Source organism: Grampus griseus, assembly GCF_964374135.1.
Source record: "Grampus griseus genome assembly, chromosome: 4".
Lineage (NCBI taxonomy): Eukaryota > Metazoa > Chordata > Mammalia > Artiodactyla > Delphinidae > Grampus > Grampus griseus.
The window spans coordinates 7237019-7256761 of record NC_138997.1 but is presented as its reverse complement, the minus strand read 5'-3'; the positions used below and the strand labels follow the sequence as shown (position 1 = coordinate 7256761).

The 19743-nt window shown below is 42.7% G+C and overlaps 1 protein-coding gene across 2 annotated transcripts in view; it reads left to right on the top strand.

Annotated features, from left to right (window-relative positions):
• ABCG2 (ATP binding cassette subfamily G member 2 (JR blood group)) overlaps positions 1 to 19743 on the top strand; it is a 65426-nt gene that overhangs the window by 38501 nt on the left and 7182 nt on the right. For both annotated transcript variants that reach the window (XM_082652835.1, XM_082652836.1), the window contains exons 6-12: positions 2267 to 2424; positions 4566 to 4717; positions 6697 to 6801; positions 7934 to 8184; positions 13238 to 13320; positions 18304 to 18393; positions 19524 to 19648. In XM_082652835.1, coding sequence (XP_082508961.1) covers positions 2267 to 2424; positions 4566 to 4717; positions 6697 to 6801; positions 7934 to 8184; positions 13238 to 13320; positions 18304 to 18393; positions 19524 to 19648 — 964 coding nt within the window. The remainder of the gene's footprint in view (positions 1 to 2266; positions 2425 to 4565; positions 4718 to 6696; positions 6802 to 7933; positions 8185 to 13237; positions 13321 to 18303; positions 18394 to 19523; positions 19649 to 19743) is intronic.

Sequence of the window (19743 nt, the reverse complement as noted above, 5' to 3'; positions counted from 1 at the left end):
CAGACTGTTATGTGCTGGGCTCTTTTAGATTTTTGAGATAAAAGTCGTGGGCAAGAGAGAAAAGTAACTCCCTTTGTGGGTTATACAGGATCGGGAAGAAGAAATGAAATGAACGAGTGAACTTTACAGTCGGTGACTAGGTATGAAAACTTTGCTGGGAAAACACCTGAAGCTTTCCGTGAAGATGAGCTTTTTAGATTGTGATGGCCCTAGTCTAGTCCCCCCGTGATATCCTTTACGTAGACGTAACAAAGAATGGGGGTATCCTGCTGGCTGCTGTTTCATACGATACTTTCTGACATATTTTGCTGTAGTTTGTTTGGAAAAATAACTCTGAGATGCCACCAGTTTCCACTAGATTCTTCCTGTAAGCGACTGGGTTTTCCTTTGTGTTATAGCTCTGCTTATTGCTTGATTTTCTTCCCAATAAGGTATTTACCATTCTTTACCCGTAGGTAAAAGTTCTCTACCAACAGGCAGTTATCGCCCTAAGTTCCTTGCGTGGATTTCCAGAGAAAAATAAGCTGAAGGGAGTTGTTGACTTAGAATGTATTTATCTAATTCATTGAAGTACTTCATTTAAATTTTTTTACTTTTTATGAAATTTTAAGCATAACAAATGTAGAGAGTATAGTCTGATTACTCAGTTGTTACGGAGTCCAAGCTCGAACAGCTTGCTGCGTGACATCAGTAAATTGAGAGATGAGTTGTTGGGACAAGGAATAGCGACTTTATTTGGAAAGCCAGCAGACCAAGAGGATGGTGGACTCTTGTCCCAAAGAACCATCTTACCTAAGTTAGAATTCAGGCTTCTTTTATACTAAAAGGGGAGGGAGTTGGTTGGTTGGTTGCTGTTGCAGACTTCTTCCCGTTGGAATCCTTTGTTCTTGCAGCTGTCCATGTGGATCTGGTCACAATGTTCCCATAAACGTCCAACAAGACAAATGTTATTCTCTGCCCTGTAACTTTTTATCTCTGTGTAAATGGAAAAGTGGTACACCTTGAAAGGTCAGAGCCTTGACAGTGGGCTATCCTGTATATTTCAGGCTCTAGGCAACATTCTTTCATAAAGGGTGCAGAGCCAGCATGACTAAGCACGGGCAGCAGAGCACAAAGGTTAGAGCTAAAGGAATAGATTCAATATGGAGTCAGGTTTGTTTTTCTCTGTTACATAGTGATGATATGATTGTAGTATACTTAATATAATGGCACAATTACTAATAACATTTACCTAGATTTCCCAGTTGTTAATCTTTTCCCATAATGACTTCAGCTTCTTTTCTCTGAAGTATTTTAAAGAAAGTTGTAAATTTCATGACATTTCACTCTTGAATACTGATTATGCATCTTAAAAAAAAAGATATTTACCTACATTACCACAATACCGTTATCAACTAACAGAATTGACGGTGTGTTAATCTCAGCTCTGTGGAGCCATATTCACTCACATTTCCCCATGTCGCCTCCAGAATGTCTGGCACAGCTCAGTTGTTAGAGGGTCCAGTCAAGGGCATGAACAGCACTTACTTACTATCTCTTTGAAGACTCTTAATATAAGGATTATTTCCTATCTCCTTTCTCCCCCAAAACCTTTCTGGTCCCCTACCACACAGGGACACTGACTAGTTGAAAGGCCCAGCCAGTTACCCTGTAGAATAGTCTACCTTCTGAATTTGTCTGAAAGAATGAGCCGGGAATTCTGCGGCAAGTTAGGGTACGGGAGGGCTCAATTTGGTAAACCTCATGGTGATTTAAGAGATGCTAATGTGGTGTGATAGAAAGTGAACTTTCCTAGCTGCCCAGCTGCACTGAGGACTTTGGGTGGGGCGGGGGCAGGGAAGGGGGCGTCAGGAGGCTGTAAGAAAGACTAACAAATTATAGATGCTTTCAGCAGCTTTTCTACTCCTGTCTTCAGCTCCCGTTTTGGTCTGTGGCTTCACTCTGTCAGGGCCATATTTTTTAGTGTTCTGGCTTAACTGCCTTAAGATGAAATATATGGCTTGATGAGAAACATATAGAACTGTTAAAAGCATGGGTTTCATATCAGGCTTAGCCACTTACCAGCTCTGACCTGAGCCTCAGTTTACTCTTCAAATTAAAGAGAAACCTACCTCTTTGCCCACATAGTCGTTTATTTGCTGTTCAGAATAAATGAGGATAATGAGATAAAGTGCCTCTTATAGGGTTGGCACATACATGTCGGGAGCTCAACAAACGATAATGGCTGTGGGTTTTATTGTTAATAACAATAATATCTGTGTTTTAGGTGGGAACTCAGTTTATCCGTGGTGTGTCTGGAGGAGAAAGAAAAAGGACTAGTATTGCAATGGAGCTTATTACTGATCCCTCCATCTTGTTCCTGGATGAGCCCACAACTGGCTTAGATTCCAGCACAGCAAATGCTGTCCTTTTGCTTCTGAAGAGGTAAACGCTAGGGGAACATTATTCTTTCATTCATCCAATATATGGTGACCTACTGTGTACCAGGTGTTATTCTTGGTGCAAGGGACTCAGCAGTAAGTGCCACAGACAAAAATTTCTTCCTTCTTTGTTGGAGGGAAACAGTCAATGAACAAATGGAAGTGTTGTATGAAAAATGAAGCAGGCTAAGAGAGTAGCAAAAGATGGCTGTGGTGGGATAGAGGTGCTGTATCACATATAGGATGGTCAGGGAAGACCTCAACGAGGTGACGCTTGAGTTGGGAGCAAGGGAGCGAGACCTGGATATATGGGAGAAGAGAGTTCTAGTGGAAGGGAACAGCTGTGGCCCTGCGGCAGAGCGTGCCTGCTGATGTGTTTGGAACCCAGTGACCTCAGGAGGGGTGGGGACTCTTACTGATGACTTTGCTCAAGCTGCCATAACCTAGTACCGCAGACTGGGTGGTTAGCTTAAAACAGAAGTTTAGTTTTTCAAATTTTTGGAGGCTATATGTCTAAGATCAGGGAGTCGGCAGGATTGTTTCTTCTGAGGCCTCTCTCCTTGGCTTGTAGATAGCTGTCTTCTCTCTGTGTCCTTACTGTATCTTCCCGTGGTGTGTCTGTGTCCCAGTCTCCTCTTCCTTTAAGGACACTGGTCCTTATTGGATTGTGGCACCCACATGACCTTATTTAACCAAAATTATCTCTTTAAAGACCCTATCTCCAAATACAGTTATATTCTGAAGTGCTGGGGGTTAGGACTTCAACATGAATTTTGGGGACACACAGTTCAGTCCATAACAGTTAGAACAGGACATGAGATGGAATTGAGTGGGTGGCAGATTATATAGACTGTAGGCCGCTATAAGAGCTATGGCTTTTAATGTCTCTAGGGGACATGGGAAGCTTTCAGAGAGTTTTAGAACGGAGGACTGGCACCTGTCTGGAGAAAAGGCTGTATAATTGGGCAAGGGTGAGTGGCAGCAGTCCGGTCAGGAGGCTGTTTGTATTAGCTCGTTTGAGGGCACCCTCAGCTACTTCTGTTCCACTCTGTATTGAAATGATTGGTCTGTTGGCCTGTCATCTTTGAGGCAGAACAAACTTTCTTGGCTAGCATATAGTAAGTGCTTAGAAAATGCTTGCATTGATGTGATTCTTCTCATAAAGTGTTTTCAATAATACCAGATTTTGAATAGTGATTTTGCCTTTGTTTCTTCTACCCATAAGTAGTAACTCCTGTATAAAGATAGGAGTTACTGTCTTTTGGCCACGGTATTAGACCAGGGATCAAATCCCAGCCCTGCTCCTTCTAACAGTGACACTTGGAGCCATTGCTTAATTCTCTAAACCTTATCTGATATAGAACAGTAATAATTATTATTGGTACTGCCTCATAACAATATTGTGTAAATTTAGATGAGGTCATCTATAAAGCATTTAGCAAAGATCTAGTCAGTACTCAGTAATGTTAATTGTATTATTAGGGCAGAAGAATGAAAACCAGTTCCTAAAGAGCCAGAAGTCTTAAATGATCAATGAGGATGGGGCATATGACCATTGTTTTAATATTTAGTTCATAATAAGTTTTAAAACTTGAGTGTACTTACAAATTACCTGGGTGCTAGTTAAAAATAGGGTTCCATAGACCCAATAGGTCTGAGTAGACTGTCCAGGGATCTGTATTTTTTTTTTTTTGCGGTACGCGGGCCTCTCACTGTTGTGGCCTCTCCCATTGCGGAGCACAGGCTCCGGATGCACACGCTCAGTGGCCATGGCTCACGGGCGCAGCCGCTCCGCAGCATGTGGGATCTTCCCGGACCGGGGCACGAACCTGTGTCCCCTGCATCGGCAGGCGGACTCTCAACCACTGCGCCACCAGGGAAGCCCAGGGATCTGTATTTTTAATTAATATTCTGATTGATTCTAGACTACCCATGGAACACCCTTTAGAAACTGTAGTGTTTCATGAAAGCACTGAATTTACATTCTCTACCTATCAGACAGATAATATGAGATGAGAATTTAGTAAGAGAAAATCAAGTTGGAAGAGGAACAAATGATCTAAAGGCAGGAATAATAAAATACATTGCCAAGAAACGCAAGTTTCAGATGTTTAATGACTCGTTATCTCCTCACTTTTAATTCAGGATGTCTAAACAAGGACGGACCATCATCTTCTCCATTCATCAGCCTCGTTATTCCATCTTCAAGTTGTTTGATAGCCTTACCTTGTTGGCCTCAGGAAGATTAATGTTCCACGGGCCTGCTCAGGAGGCCTTGGGTTACTTTGCGTCCACTGGTACGGTTGACTCCTTTATGAAGTAAGATCCTTCATTAATAGTATCCTAAAGGAGAACAAAGGGGTCACCTGGAGTGCTGTTTCATCTTTGAGTAGATACACCATGGTTTCCACTACTCCGAAACATCTTCAGTTAGTTTAGTGCTAGTTCTTCACTCTGCAGTGCCAGCTTGTTGTTTAGGTATCTTTTTCTGTCCTGTTTGAGTGTGTGTGTGAGTGTGAGTGTGTGTGTATTTCTGCTGGGTCTGTATCTGTTCTCCTTCTCAGTTCTGGTGACCTTTCCCTAACAGTTCAATAAATAGATTGGTCTCATAGCCGGTTATCTGTCAGTTGAATATTCTTGGAAAGGCCTCATGTCCCTACAGTATTTGTCTTCTTGACCATGATAGAGATTAGGCTTTATCATGTTTTTCCCTTACATGGGATGTTGATCCACCTTGATTGGGGGTTCGTGGAGATGCTACTTAATTTTCTAGTAACATTAGGTTGCGGATTTAGCGTGTGTGTGAATTAATTACCTGTCGATATAATGGCTAGTCGTAAGTCTGACTTCAACGGGCCAACATTCTGATGGCTCTGGACTGCCCGGTTCTGTTTAAATGGAAATATGTCATTTTTTGGTGACTTATGCAACCTGCTTCATCTTAGAGATCCTTGGACATGATTATAGATGATGCTCCATGAACTCAGATATAGTTTTAAGTATTTGCTAACCACATTTTAAAATGTTTTGGTTTAATCTCTATCATTTAAAACTAAGAAGCCTTGCATGGGTCTAGGGAGTTTAGGGGGGCTGAACCTAAGGATCAGACTCCAGGCCAAGCTGAGTTCAGATAATCGTGTCGCTTCTGAGTCTGAGCTCACGCTGCTTGCTGCACGACAGGCCGGTATAGCAGGAGATGAGTTGTTGGGACAAGGAATAGAGACTTTATTCGGAAAGCCAGCAGACCGAGAAGGTGGTGGACTACTCTCCCAAAGAACTATCTTCCCCATGTTAGAATTCAGGCTTCTTTTATACTAAAAGGGAAGGGGGTGTGGCTGGTTGTTGAAAACTTCTCAGTCTCGGAATCCTCTGTTCTTGCAGCTGTCCATGTAGGTCTGGTCGTGGTGTTCCTGTAAACCTCCAACAAGACAAACGTTATTCTCTGTTCTGCAACTTTTTATCTCTATATGAATGGAAAAGTGTTCCACCTTTAAAGATCAGACCCTTGAGAATGGGCTATCCTGAATATTTCAGGCTATAGGCAACATTCTTAACTTGTAGCAGAAGCAATAGAATACAAAGGTTAAAGTAAAAGAAACAGATCCAATATGGAGTCAGATTTGCTCTTCCCTATTACAGTGCCACAGGAAGTCAAGGTAAGCATTCAGCTGTGCTGTACCAGCCACATTCTCTTGAGAATGATGTTCTGGTGATTTGTTCTCTATATTGGAATTACAGGAGCATAGCAGAGGCCCATTTGGACCTGAGTTTAATAGGGGCAAAAGCAATCATTGCTAAAGTGGGTACTGGCATTCTAGCAGTCCCCAGGTGAACTTGGAGAGCAGAACATACCCCAGGCCTCTCCCAAACACAGTCCTGCTCTGCCTTAGCTGGCTTTAAGGAACATTAGTTCTTCTATAGCTTTTTTTTTCTTCTTGGACTTATATCTAGGTTTCTGAAGAAGCTCTGATTAGCACCAGAGCATTTTGATAGCTGTTTCAGGTCTCCTGCATTGTAATGCGTAAGGACCAAGCACTAACAGAAGACTTGCTAAGAGTCCAAGGTTGGTTTGGAGTGTGCTGTTTTGTGAAGAGTCAGAAAACTGTTGAAATACTGTGCGATTAAAAGGAAGCGGTAAATTAGTGAGGGGAGAAGAGAGAAGAAAAGAGGGAGAAATTGTTAGATCCTGTCTCTCCCAGCAACGCCTCCCTCACCCACTGAGTCTTCATTTCCCAAGACTGTCACGTTTGTGTACCTGAGTCACCTTCTCTTGCAGGTTACCACTGTGAGCCCTACAATAACCCTGCAGACTTCTTCCTGGACGTCATTAATGGAGACTCCTGTGCTGTGGTGTTAAACAGAGAAGACACAGACGGTGAAGGTAAGCAGATGTGTTGAGAGTCACAGATTATTGCCTAATTGAGTTGGATGAAGCTTAGCCACGTGGTACCTCACTAAAACATGGCTGTGTGAATTTACATCAGCGCTGTCCTCTGATACTGGTTGTCCCAGTTTGTTTGGCTGCTGTAACAAAAATACCATAGACTGGGTGGTTTAAACAATAAACATGTATTTCTCACAGTTCCGGAGGCTGGAAGTCCAAGATCAAGGTGCCAGCAGATTCGGTGTCTGTTGAGGACCTGCTGCCTGGTTCATAGATGAGCGACCATATTATTGCCTCCTCATGTGGTGGGAGTGCGGAGGGAGCCCTCTGGGGCCTCTTTCATAAGGGTACTAATCCCACTCCTGAGGGGTCCACCCTCATGACCTAATCATCCCTCAAAGGCCTTGCCTTCAGATACCATCACATTGGGGATTGGGTTTCAGCATTTGAAGTTTGGGGGCACACAGACATTCAATCTCATAGCATCAGTCAACACAGATTTTGTTGTCTGTGAGAGTGCTGTTTTTGATTTAATCTGTAAATGAGCATTTATAGGATGGTGTCAGTTCTAAGGGCAGTTCCCATTTTTTAAAAAGCGCCCATTGTTTACATAGTGGCCCCTTGGTATCCATGGGGGATTGGTTTCAGAACTCCCCCCTGCCCCCCTCCGCAGATAACAGAATCCAAGTGTGCTCAGGTCCCTTACAGTAGGCCCTCCCTATCCCCTGGGTTCAACGTCTGTGGATACCGAGGGCCAACTGCATAGTGTTTTGAAATAAGAAACTTGACAGTTTATGCATTTGCACATTGTAAAAAGGGAAGACCAGGTTTTTTATTAGGAATTATAACTCCATATGGTGAGAAGTCTATTTTAAAAGATTTAGGGTCCAAATGTCATAATTAGGAAAAGATCAGTGAGTTGGCTGTATCCGTAAGTTGACGGAAGTAGGCCAATTTACTCTGTTTTTCTACTTTGTAAAGCAGTGACAGCTCTCATAACTTTTTATACTCAAGCTTTAGAATTAAGGTACTAGGGAAGACTCTAAGAAAGGGGTTACAGAAAAATGGACTAAATCAGCTGTTATTTTGTTAAGAATGTTTCCCTTCTTTATCCACTTTTATTCCAAAGCCAAGGAGACTGAAGAGCCTTCCAAGACAGATACTCCACTCATAGGAAAATTAACTGAGTTTTATGCCAACTCCTCCTTCTTCAAGGAAACAAAAGCTGAGTTAGAGCAACTCTCAGGGGGTCAGAGAAAGAAGAAGATTTCAGTCTACAAGGAGATCACCTATGCCACCTCCTTCTGTCATCAGCTTAGATGGATTTCCAGGCGTTCATTCAAAAACTTACTGGGTAATCCCCAGGCTTCTATAGCTCAGGTAACGTGGCAGAGTCTTCTAATTATGCTGTAAAATACTCATTTGGGGGCATTAGGTTCTGATACAATCTATTTTAGGATATGCTTACCTTCTACCCACACTTTTATGTATTTATTTATCCCCATTCCATTTGGGGTATAGAAACAAGTAAAACCCAATTAAGTTTTTACTTACAGAAGATTTATTTTTTTTTAATCTTTTTTTTTTTTTTTTTTTTTTTTTGCGGTACGCGGGCCTCTCACTGTTGTGGCCTCTCCCGTTGCGGAGCACAGGCTCCGGACGCATAGGCTCAGCGGCCATGGCTCACCGGCCCAGCCACTCCATAGCATGTGGGATCCTCCCGGACCGGGGAACGAACCCACGTCCCCTGCATCGGCAGGCAGACTCTCAACCACTGCGCCACCAGGGAAGCCCAGAAGATTTCTTTTTTAATGGGTTGTTTTCTTTGGACTGTCTAATTCAGAATTTTGGGCAATTTAGACAAGCTGTAATGGATCATCTTTGTAGAAAAAAATTTTTTTTTCATAAATTGTGAAGTAAAGGAAACGTTTGACCACATCTGGGGTTTTCTGGTGGCCGCACACGTTCATTTCCTGATGCATTCAACAAGTTCTTAACTGATCACGTGCTGCATCTTGGAGCTTGTACACAGCAGTGAACAAAGTGGGCGAAAATAAAATCCCTGCTCTCGTGGAGCTTGTTTCCTTATGAGGAGAGACAGGGAATCAATTCATATAGCAATAAGATATATAGCATGTCAGGTGGTAAAAAGGGCTAGGAAGAGAGTTTAAGCAGAGAAGTGGAGAAAGGAAGAGAAAGAGAGAAGGAAGGGAAGGGCGGGGAGAGGAGGAGCAAGGGAAGGGGTTGGTTTGCATCTTATGTCAGGTGGAAAGTGGCCAGGGAAGCTTTCAGCTCAGTGTCATGTCCCTGAGGGCTGTAGGGCTGACCACTGTCTGCGCAAGGAGCCCGTGTGCAAATGCTGTTCCTTATGAGCGACCTTCCTCGTGGAGGGCTTCTGATCTTAGGAGAGCGCTGGACACCTAAAGCAGCACGAGGTTAACGCAGAGGTAGCAAGCCGGCTTGAATTCTGTTCAGTAAGGCTCCACTGTCAGACTGACTTTCTCTTAAGCTGAAATCATGTTCTTTTTCTCTTTCGGCTGACTCCGTTGATAGTTGTTGAGAATTACTCCTTCATGATTCTTCCGTTATTCTTAAGCCCTCTGTCATCCAAAATCCTCATGTTCCCAGTTCATTGGTCCGTCCTTTCTAAGGAAGTCAGTTTAGCCAGTTATTTTGGGGTTGGCCAATTTTATTATCACTGAACTTCTGCCAAGTGCTAAAAGATGGCATGTTGTCATCTCCAGTGAAACATCACTGACTTCTTACCACACGTGCACCATCATTTTCGTACCGCAGTACTGTCGCCTCCTAAGTATTAATGCCGAGAGCCTATATCCCTCTTTGAGACATACTGCTAATTGCTCCAAACAGTTTTGTACTTGTTATTTGGCATTTCTGTCAGAACATGAACACTTCTGTGTACTTTCAATCAAGGGTATGTTTTTATCCTTTTGGAGTAGATTTGATGTCATTTGGGAACAAATTCTGTTAAGTAAGGTCAACCCGGTTATCCATTGTTCAACTGTGAGATGATATACGGCAGGTGATTCTTAGTTTGATTTATGCATTAGATTTTTTTATTTGGAAAATAAATTTCTCTTGCCTCTAAAAGTGGTTTCTAAATGCCTTGTCCAAGTCACATACTGTCGGCCCTCAGTATCCCGGGTTCCACGCACGCTGAGGTTGGAGGAACCCATGGGTGCGGAGGACTGACTGTACGACTCCATTTTATGTAAGGGGTTGGATCATCTGTGGATTTTGATATCCACGAGGATCCTGGAGCCAGTCCCCTGCCGCTACCAAGGGATGACTCCATATGGCAGTTCTGGGCAGGGGTGATTGGAATGTGGGGCTCTCTGTAATAGTACACCAAATTTCTGCACCTCCTGGCGCTAAGCTTTCTTCAGATGCAAACCCCATGCCTAGTGCCTCCAAGTTGCACGTTCAGCCTACTTACCTCCTCAGTGACCTCAGTTCCACAAAAGAAATCCCAACAATGTTCAGAGCAGTGGCAACCTTGCAGAACAGGGATAGAACCTCGCATCTCCCTGAGCATCTGCGCGGGGTGGGGGGGACTCTTCTTCAGATGTGTCAATGCTGGAATGTTAGCTTAAGACAGGAGTAGGCAAACCTTTTTTCTAAAGGGTCACAGGGTAAATACTTTTGGCTCTGCAGCTCACATGGTCTTTATCTCAAGTAGTCAAGTCTGCCGTTTTAGCAAGAAAGCAGCCGTAAATACATTTTAAAAAATGAACATGGCTGTGTTCCAATCAAACTTTATTCACGGACACTGAAATATGAATTGTATGTAAATTTCATGTGGCAAGAAATATTCTTTTTTTTCTTTCAACCATGAATAAAATGGTAAAAAACGATGCTTGCTCGTGGACTGAACGAGGCCTGGGGGCCACAGCTCGCTGACTTCCGGTTTAGGGTTTTTTATAATCTTGCGAGTGTGTCTTTTATTTCTCTAAGTGTTTGAATGTGGAGCTATTAAAATGTTTTATGGCTTCCTGTTGATAAATCTGGCATGGGTCGTCTTACAGCCATACTTGGGTTTGAACGAGTCATTTACACGAGTTAGACTTTGCTTCTGGTAATGCATTTAACCAAAGGTGGTCTTTGGAAGATACTGGAATGAACGGATTATCTGTGTGAGAAGATTTAATGTTCATTTAATGTGCCAAAGGTTTCCTGATCAAATCAACTTGGAAAATACTATCGTATCTCTTGGAGAGTCATTGTTTCTATTAGCACATTTTCACCGACAGCCATAAACATCCCTTAGAATCCACCTTGAGAAATGTTGACAAACACATTTGAACAAAGATCAAATAACACATTTAGGAAATTTCTTTTCAAAAGAAGCCAGCTGCACAGAACTCATAGGATAGAATTTCTTTGCTCCATTAAGCCATGTTTAGTTTTCCTGTTTATCTTCTTTTCCTTAATGTAAGAAGGAAAAACATAGACACACCTTGTAAAACCATGACAAAATTATGAGATTAATCATTTTGTCAATATGTTTGAAGAGTTTCCTTGAAAATACTTTTAGAATTTTGAAACCTTTAGGAAACATCCAAAGGATAAAACTGACAGTCTGTTAACATAAGTTACTAAGTTTGAATATAGAAGAAACAAAGCATGTGGAGTGTCCAGTTTTAAAAGTCTGACTATTCTTATAGTTATACAAGGTGGAAGTATAGACTTTGTGTACATGTGCATGCACACATGCTGATGGGGTTATTATTATTTATTTTGGAAGCTTGATCTGTTGACGTGAAGTATAGTATATATATATATTTTTATAAATTTATTTATTTTTATTTATTTATTTTTGGCTGTGTTGGGTCTTCGCTGCTGCGTGTGGGCTTTCTCTAGTTGTGGCGAGCGGGGGCTACTCTTCGTTGCAGTGCGCGGGCTTCTCATTGCGGTGGCTTCTCTTGTTGCGGAGCATGGGCTCTAGGCACGTGGGCTTCAGTAGTTGTGGCTCGCGGGCTCTAGAGCGCAGGCTCAGTAGTTGTGGCGCACGGGCTTAGTTGCTCTGCGGCATGTGGGATCTTTCCGGACCAGGGCTTGAACCTGTGTCCCTTACATTGGCAGGCAGATTCTTAACCACTGCGCCACCAGGGAAGCCCAAACTATAGTATATTTTGAAGGTAATTAAAATATGCCAGGGTAATAGATTTTTTTGTTTCAAATTTCTGACTGTCTTTTTTAGCAAGGCAATTTTTAAGGACATCTCAAATCATATTCTTTCCAGACTGGTCTTCATGAGCTAGTCTTCACAGGTCATGATCCTGTTTTGCAATTTTGTTTGCTTCATGCCAAAAGTGTCTTGACAAGTTACTTCAAGTCTTGATACTACTGCACTGTTGTAGTACTGAGGTGTTTTTTTGTTTTGTTTTGTTTTTAAACTTTGAAGGTTCCAAGGTACATCGTGGAATATTTTGTTTTCTTTAGGTTATCATTTACTATATTTTTAAATTCATTTAATTAAATTTAATTCAAAAGTACAATAAGTAGAATTTCCTTAAATAAATTATAATGTAACCCTTAACCCTTCGCTTCTAGAAGTGTCCTTAAGAGACAGTTTGTCAGTCTTAAAAACCAAAGTGATGTTTATCCAGTCTTCTTAGGAGTCATCAAACAAGAGTGAGTGGGTGAAGGTAGGTAAGAGTGGCAAAGCACTGGCAGCTTAGTCCTGCTGTTGGCTACTGTAGGCCCTCCGGGCTGAGGTTGCTGGAGAAGCAGTGACAGGAGGGTGGGTAATGGATGCACTCGGGTGCCCTCAGAGAAAGCTGGCTGAGTGCTTTGGTGACAGTGACAGTGCACTTTTCCAGTGCAGGTGGGGACTCTCCCGACCCCTACTTCCTTATTTTGCAAAATTACATTGTTAGAATTTTTTTCATGTGTGCTTTAAAATTTTTGTTCATTTTTATTTATTTTTCATGTTAAGAGTAAAGATATCCTGTTTTTATTGGAGCCTCTTGAAATATCACACTATGCATGTTCACTAGCACAAAGGTTGAGAGTTCAGGCCACCACTCTTAGCCACTCGGACTTTAGTTTACCCCCCAGACTATTTTGCTAGGTGCTTGCCTGGTTCTGCTACACTCTATGGCATTCCCAGGCCCAGTAGCCTGAACTGGACCATGAACTGGCAGGGCCTGGTAAAGCACTGGGAGAAATCTTAGCCTTTCTACTGTGTCGCCTGTCAGTCTCCCTGGCACACAGATAAATTATTTTTATTTCAATTTAAAAAGTAGTCTAATAACGTACACTGTTTTATATTTTCCCAAGAACTGTTATGGCCAAGCCATTGAAAATACCTGTATCAATGGAGAGTTTCATTATGTAGCCAGGTATATTTTAATAATAATGTGTTAAGTTTTTACCTTTAATTGAAATTCTTTTTTTTCTTTTTGAAAAGATAATTGTAACAATCGTTCTGGGACTGGTTATAGGTGCCATTTTCTACGATCTAAAGAATGATCCTGCTGGAATCCAGAACAGGTGAGTAAGTCTGGACCTCGACTTTGAGAATGTGCTGTTACTTTTCTTTCAAGTTTATGAAAATCTATTAGGAATTTGAATGTGAGATAAGCGAAGGGTAAATTGAGGAGTAGGATAAGTCAGAATTGAAAGCTGAATGGAAGAATCAATTATTTAGTGCTAAAATATACAGAACATAAAATTTACCCTCTTAACCAATTTTCAGTGTCTAGTTCAGTGACATTAATTACATTCACGTTATTATTCAGCCCTCCCCACCTTCCAACTCCAGAACTTTTTCATCTTCCCAAACTGTATCTCTGTACCCACTGAGCAGCAGTTCCCCGTTCTCCCTTTCCCCAGCCCCTGGAAATCACCATTATACTTTCTGTCTCTGATTTTAACTAGTCTAAGTACCTCATGTAAGTGGAATCATGGAGTATCTGTCTTTTTGGTGACTGGCTTTATTGCCCCTAGCATAATATCTTCAAGGTCCATTTGCGGTGTAGCATGCGTCAGAACTTCTTTCTTTTTAAAGACTGAATAATTCTCCGTTGTATGGATATACCACATTTTGTGTATCGATTTATCTGTCCATGGACACTGGTTTGTTTCCACTTTTTAGCTGTTGTGTATGATGCTGCTATGAACATGGATGTACAAATAAATATCTGTTTGAGTCTCTGCTTTAAATTCTTTTGGGCATATATGCAGAAGTGGAATTACTGGATCATTTGGTAATTCCATTAATTTTTTGAAGAACTGCTATCCTGTCTTCTACAGTAGCTACCTGTGTTGCGTTTCTACCAGTAGTGCACAGGGTTTCAGTTTCTCCCCAACCTTACCAACACTTATTTTTTCTTTTGTTTTCTTTTTTTTTTTAATAGCTACCCTCATTAGTGGACAGTGGTATCTCATTGTGGTTTTGATTTGCATTTCCCTAATGATTATTGTATTGTTGAGCACCTTTTCATGTGCACATTGGACATTTGTGTTTCTTCTTTGGAAGCATGTCTATTGAAGTTCTTTAACCATCTTTTTTTTTTTTTTTGCGGTACGCGGGCCTCTCACTGTTGTGGCCCCCCCACCCCGCCGTTGCGGAGCACAGGCTCCGGACGCGCAGGCCCAGCAGCCATGGCTCACGGGCCCAGCCGCTCCGCGGCATGTGGGATCTTCCCGGACCGGGGCACGAACCCACATCCCCTGCATCGGTAGGCGGATGCTCAACCACTGCGCCACCAGGGAAGCCCTAACCATCTTTGAATTGGATTTTTTGAAGATTGTTGAGCTGTTAAATTCCTTATATGTTCTGGATATGAACCCCTTATCAGATATAAATTTGCAAGTATTTCCTGCCATTCTGTGTGTTGTCTTTTCATTCTGTTGGTGTGTCCTTTTTTAAAAAAATATGTATATTTATTAATTTAATTATTTATTTTGGCTGCGCCGGATCGTAGTTACGGTACGCGGGATCATTTAGTTGCGGCATGCGGACTTCTTAGTCGTGGTGTGCAGCCTCCTGAGTTGCGGCATGCATGCGGGATCTAGTTCTCCCACCAGGGATTGAACCTGGGCCCTCTGCATTGGGAGCGCAGAGTCTGACCCACTGGACCACCAGGGAAGTCCCTGTTGGTGTGTCCTTTGATGCACAAAAGTTTTAAAATTTGACATAGTTCAGTTTATCTGATGTTTTCTTTTGTTGCCTGTGAGTTAATTTCCTTTTAAGGTTTTGATTTGTTTGACATGGGGTGGTGGTGGGGACTCAGGTTTTTCTGTTGTAGGGTTAGTACTTACGTTAGTTTACCTTACCTGGTTTCGGTCATAACGTGCCCTTAAAGCTGTGTTTCCTGAGGAGACTTTGTAATGGAACACAACATGCGGTGAGTAGAGGTGCTGAGCAGAGTGGGAGACCGCAGAGTTCTTCTCGGCTTTATTTATTGAGAGCCGCCCTGGGCCTGGCACTGTCCTCCGGGCTTTACATCCAGGGTCTCAGGTTACCCTCCCAGCCAAAGAAGTGGATGGTTTTGTCCCCATTTCACTATTGAGCAAAGTGGTAGTAGCTTAAGTTGAATCTGTTTTGATATCTGGAAAAGGATGATTGTTTATGAAAGGAAGAACGAGCATAAAAGTCAATTCTTCACTCGGGTAAAGTAAGCTATCTCCTGTGGGGCATCAGATAGTGAGATAATTACTGGAGCTTCTTTCCAGAGTTATGTTGTTTTTCTTTTTATCTTCCCCGAGGGCTGTGTTCTTCTCTGGTTTATTTGAAACTTGCTAGTAATTGATGGTTTGTACCCTTTGTAGATGCCATATTTTCGTGAAGCACAGAGTATATAACACAGGAATCCAGAGCCTGTGGGTCTTTTGTGTTGTGCAATGGGAAGCATTTGGAAAAAGATACTGGGGAGCCTGTCCGCAACTGGAATTTAAGACAGGAACTGGAAATCTAGTCATTAAGGCTCTTGGTAGAAGAATCCAGAGAAATTTAAGTGTTTTCTGGAAAAATAGAGCTTTGGAGCTATTTTAATTTGTATTTTTGACTTAAGCTTACTGCCACTTTTTATCATTTGAAATTGCCCTGGAGGCCAGTGTGGTTTGGTTCTCTTTTCGTGGGAATGAATTATTCCAGGGAGATGCTCTCTTTGTTCTTTCTCTAACCTGTATAATGATGTGTGGAATATGAGCTTCTTTGACCTAACAACTACCTTACAGAGTTGTGGAGATAGCTAAACAAATAAATGTATATTAAGGGAAGAGATATTTTAAGAATATTTGCATCAATAAGCAGATATTACAGACATGAATTACCACCTTGAAAAGAACTAGAATACATTAAATTCTTTAACAATAAAATCTGTTTAGTGTAAAATAAATTATCTTATGATTTAGGAGGAATTTCACTATGTACTAGTTCAAAATCTTTATGAACGTTATTGTACCGTTAGATGTAACACTTAACAAATTGAGCTGAATTGTTGCCATGTCCTGTGTTTCTGAAATTAGCTTTTATGTTGATATTAGGCTTATTTGTGTGCAGAAAGTAGCATAGTTGCTTGCATTATAGGCCTGGCTTTTTCCCATTTATTTATTGTATAAACATTTACTTATTTACTTATTTATTTGGCTGCGTCGGGTCTTAGTTGTGGCATGCGGGATCTTTAGTTGCGGTGCACGGACTCTTCATTGTGGTGCATGGGCTTCCCTCGAGTTGTGGTGTGCAGGTTCCAGAGCACACGGGCTCAGTAGTTACAGTGCACGAGCTTCTCTTTAGTTGTGGTGCGTGGGCTCCACGGCACGCGGGCCCAGTAGTTGCAGCGCACAAACTTAGTTGCCCTGAGACATGTGGGATCTTAGTTCCTCGACCAGGGATTGAACCCGCGTCCCCTGCATTGGAAGGTGGATTCTTTTTTTTTTCTTTTCTTTTAATAAATAAATAAATTTTTGGCTGCATTAGATCTTCGTTGCTGCACACGGGCTTTCTCTAGTTGCGGCGAGTGGGGGCTACTCTTCCTTGCGGTGCGTGGGCTTCTCATTGCAGTGGCTTCTCTTGTTGCAGAGCACGGGCTCTAGGCACGCAGGCTCAGTAGTTGTGGCACACAGGATTAGCTGCTCTGTGCCATGTGGGATCTTGCCAGACCAGGGCTCGAACCCGTGTCCCCTGCACTGGCAGGCGGATTCTTAACCACTGTGCCACCAGGGAAGTCCCTAAACATTTACTTTTAAAACAGCCTGTTCCTTAAGTTCTTTATTTTGGGAGAAGGGAGTGTTAAAACCAATTACTGAGTGTCTGTGGACTCTTTTTTTTAGAGGGTTATACACTTGGGTTTACATTTTTAAAAATTCTCTTATTTGTGTGTCATTTAAGTGATGTGCTGCCTCATCTCTTTTCGTTTCAACTCACATCCTCAATGTCAATTAAATCATTAGGTTAGGAAGGAAAGCCCAACAGTGTTTCAGGACTGTGGGCATGCTTTCATGAAATTCATATTTCTGTCGAAGTGTAGATTAACTGAGTACTTTCCTTTTTAAACTTCAGTTATTTTACTGAGAGAGAAGCATTAATAGTCTTCCTTTTCTCATAGGTGCACAAATTAGTTTTTCCTTTATGAGGATTATTTTAGGGTGTTTTTTTTTTGAGCCCGTTGGAAAGAAACCCCATTGGCAGTGGGTGGTCAAGGAGACTATCAAGGCTGTGCTGGTGGTGGTGAGGCGGATGTATACAATAAGATGTCCCTCCACAGTCTTTCATTTTGCCTCGTCGTAGTTTCTGCTTTACTCCACTTTTGAAGAAGTGGCTAATAGCGGCTTTTAACCTTTGCAAGCTGTATTTGGCTCCCTGTTTCTCTGTTCACACATTAGGAGCTGCAGTTGGCATTTTGTTAGTTAAAATCCAGGGTGATAGTATTTTTGTGGCCTATGTAATTGTCAGCTTGGCTGCCATAGACGGGGCCAAGGACCCACAGACTGGGTGGCTTGAACCACAGAAATTCATTTCTCGCAGTTCTGGGAATCAGGTTGCCAGCATGGTCGGGTTCTGAAGAGGGCCCTCTTCTGATCTGCTGCCTTCTGGCTGTGTCCTTGCATGGCAGAGAGCAAGCTCTGATGTCTCTCCCTTTTCTTCTAAGGGCACTAATCCATTGCGAGGGCCCTACCCTCATGACCTCGTCTAAACCGGACCACCTCCCAAAGTCACCATCTCTAAATGCCGTCACGCTGAGGGTTAGGGCTTCGGCACAGGAATTTGGGGAGCACGCAATTCAGTCCGTGGCAAACTGGGTCATGAATTGCAAACTGTGCTATATGGAGTCCCAGGGGTATCACTGTGGAGACACAGGGGTGAGGGAGTGGCCTGATGGGGCTCATGCTTCCCTCTCAGTTTCAACCAGAAGAGTCGTTTGTTTAATGTGTTAAGATATCATTCGAGGGAAGAATTTTGCAGGTAGGAAGAGGACCTAAGAATGTTTAATTAACTGCAGTGCTTTCGTTCCCTCTCTCTCATCGCAGAGCCGGGGTACTCTTCTTCCTGACCACCAACCAGTGTTTCAGCAGTGTGTCGGCCGTGGAGCTCCTGGTGGTCGAGAAGAAGCTCTTTATGTGAGTAGGTCTCTGTTTCAGGAAGGGGGCTACTGGTCAAACTGGTCATATCCAGAATCAGGCCATGGCTTGGTTCTTGGGGATTACCAGTGTTCACTCAGAGGCTGGGAGGAGAATCACGAGCACATGGGGCCTGATACCAAGGGGAAAAGGAGTTTCGAGTTCAGGGCCTAGCCCGCGAATCCACTGCTGCAGAGAAAGCAGGGAATAAAGCGGCTGAAAAGGAAGAAGTCATGATGACTGTCACAAGGAAAGTTGAAGGGGCTTGGTAGAGAGAAGGTAGTGAGCTGAACAGTAAATTCAAGTTGAGGAGTAAAGTTGACCAAGGATGTAGACCAAGCCCTCAGTGGAAGGGAGAACGGAAGGGCCAGAGGACAGCCTTAAAATAAAGGTGGGCTGTTTCGTTTCTTGTTTTTTTCCAAGTTGGAAGAGATTTGCATGTTTACATGTTGCATAAAGGAATCATTAGAGAGGGGAAGAATGAAGATCTTGGTGGAATAGTTTGGATTTACAGGAGGAAGCTGTCAGGAAGAGGAGGGATCTAGAACTTCAGAGGGAAGAAAAGAGGATTTGAGAGCTGACAGGGGTGTGTGGTGGGCAGGCATGATCATGGAAAGAAGTACCGTTTTCTTTTGTTTATCATGATAGTGGAAGAAGTAAAAACAGATTAGTGACCCAAAGCTGCATTTGAGGCTCGGAGAATAGCAACACCACCTTCTTCATAATTAGAAGCAGGGAAAAAGAAAAGCCTCTGTGACCGCTGAGATCAGCTTCAGACATGCTGGCCTTCAAGGAGAGCCACTGTCGGAAGAGAGGGAGGCGATGCAGGACCCGTCCCCCTGGAGTGTGTGTTAGGAGGGCGAACCGGCCGGCATTTGGAGGGAGTTACGCAATGAGAAGAGGGGTCACTGCACAGAGCCTTGGGGGGTGATGTCCCAGGGGAGGCGCACACGTGAGATGCGCCTGGCGCTGACGGGGATGAAGGGTGGTGGGTTAGCCCCGAGGACGTGGAAGCTGTAGTTCTTAGATCCAGGGTGGCAGCAGAAATAGGTATAGCCAAGTGGTCTAATCTTCTGGCCTTTGCCTTCTTCAACTAACGTAGGATGTGTGATGTGAATCTTTGTTTTTAGACATGAATATATCAGTGGATATTACAGAGTGTCATCTTACTTCTTTGGAAAACTGTTATCTGATTTACTCCCCATGAGGATGTTACCAAGTATTATATTTACTAGTATAACATACTTCCTGTTAGGTAAGCCGTGAAATGAAAGGTATGTGTTTTTAGTCTTGGATGTGAGGGGACTTTTTGCAGGCGTGCGTTGGTTCTCAAAGCTGGAAATCAAGTCC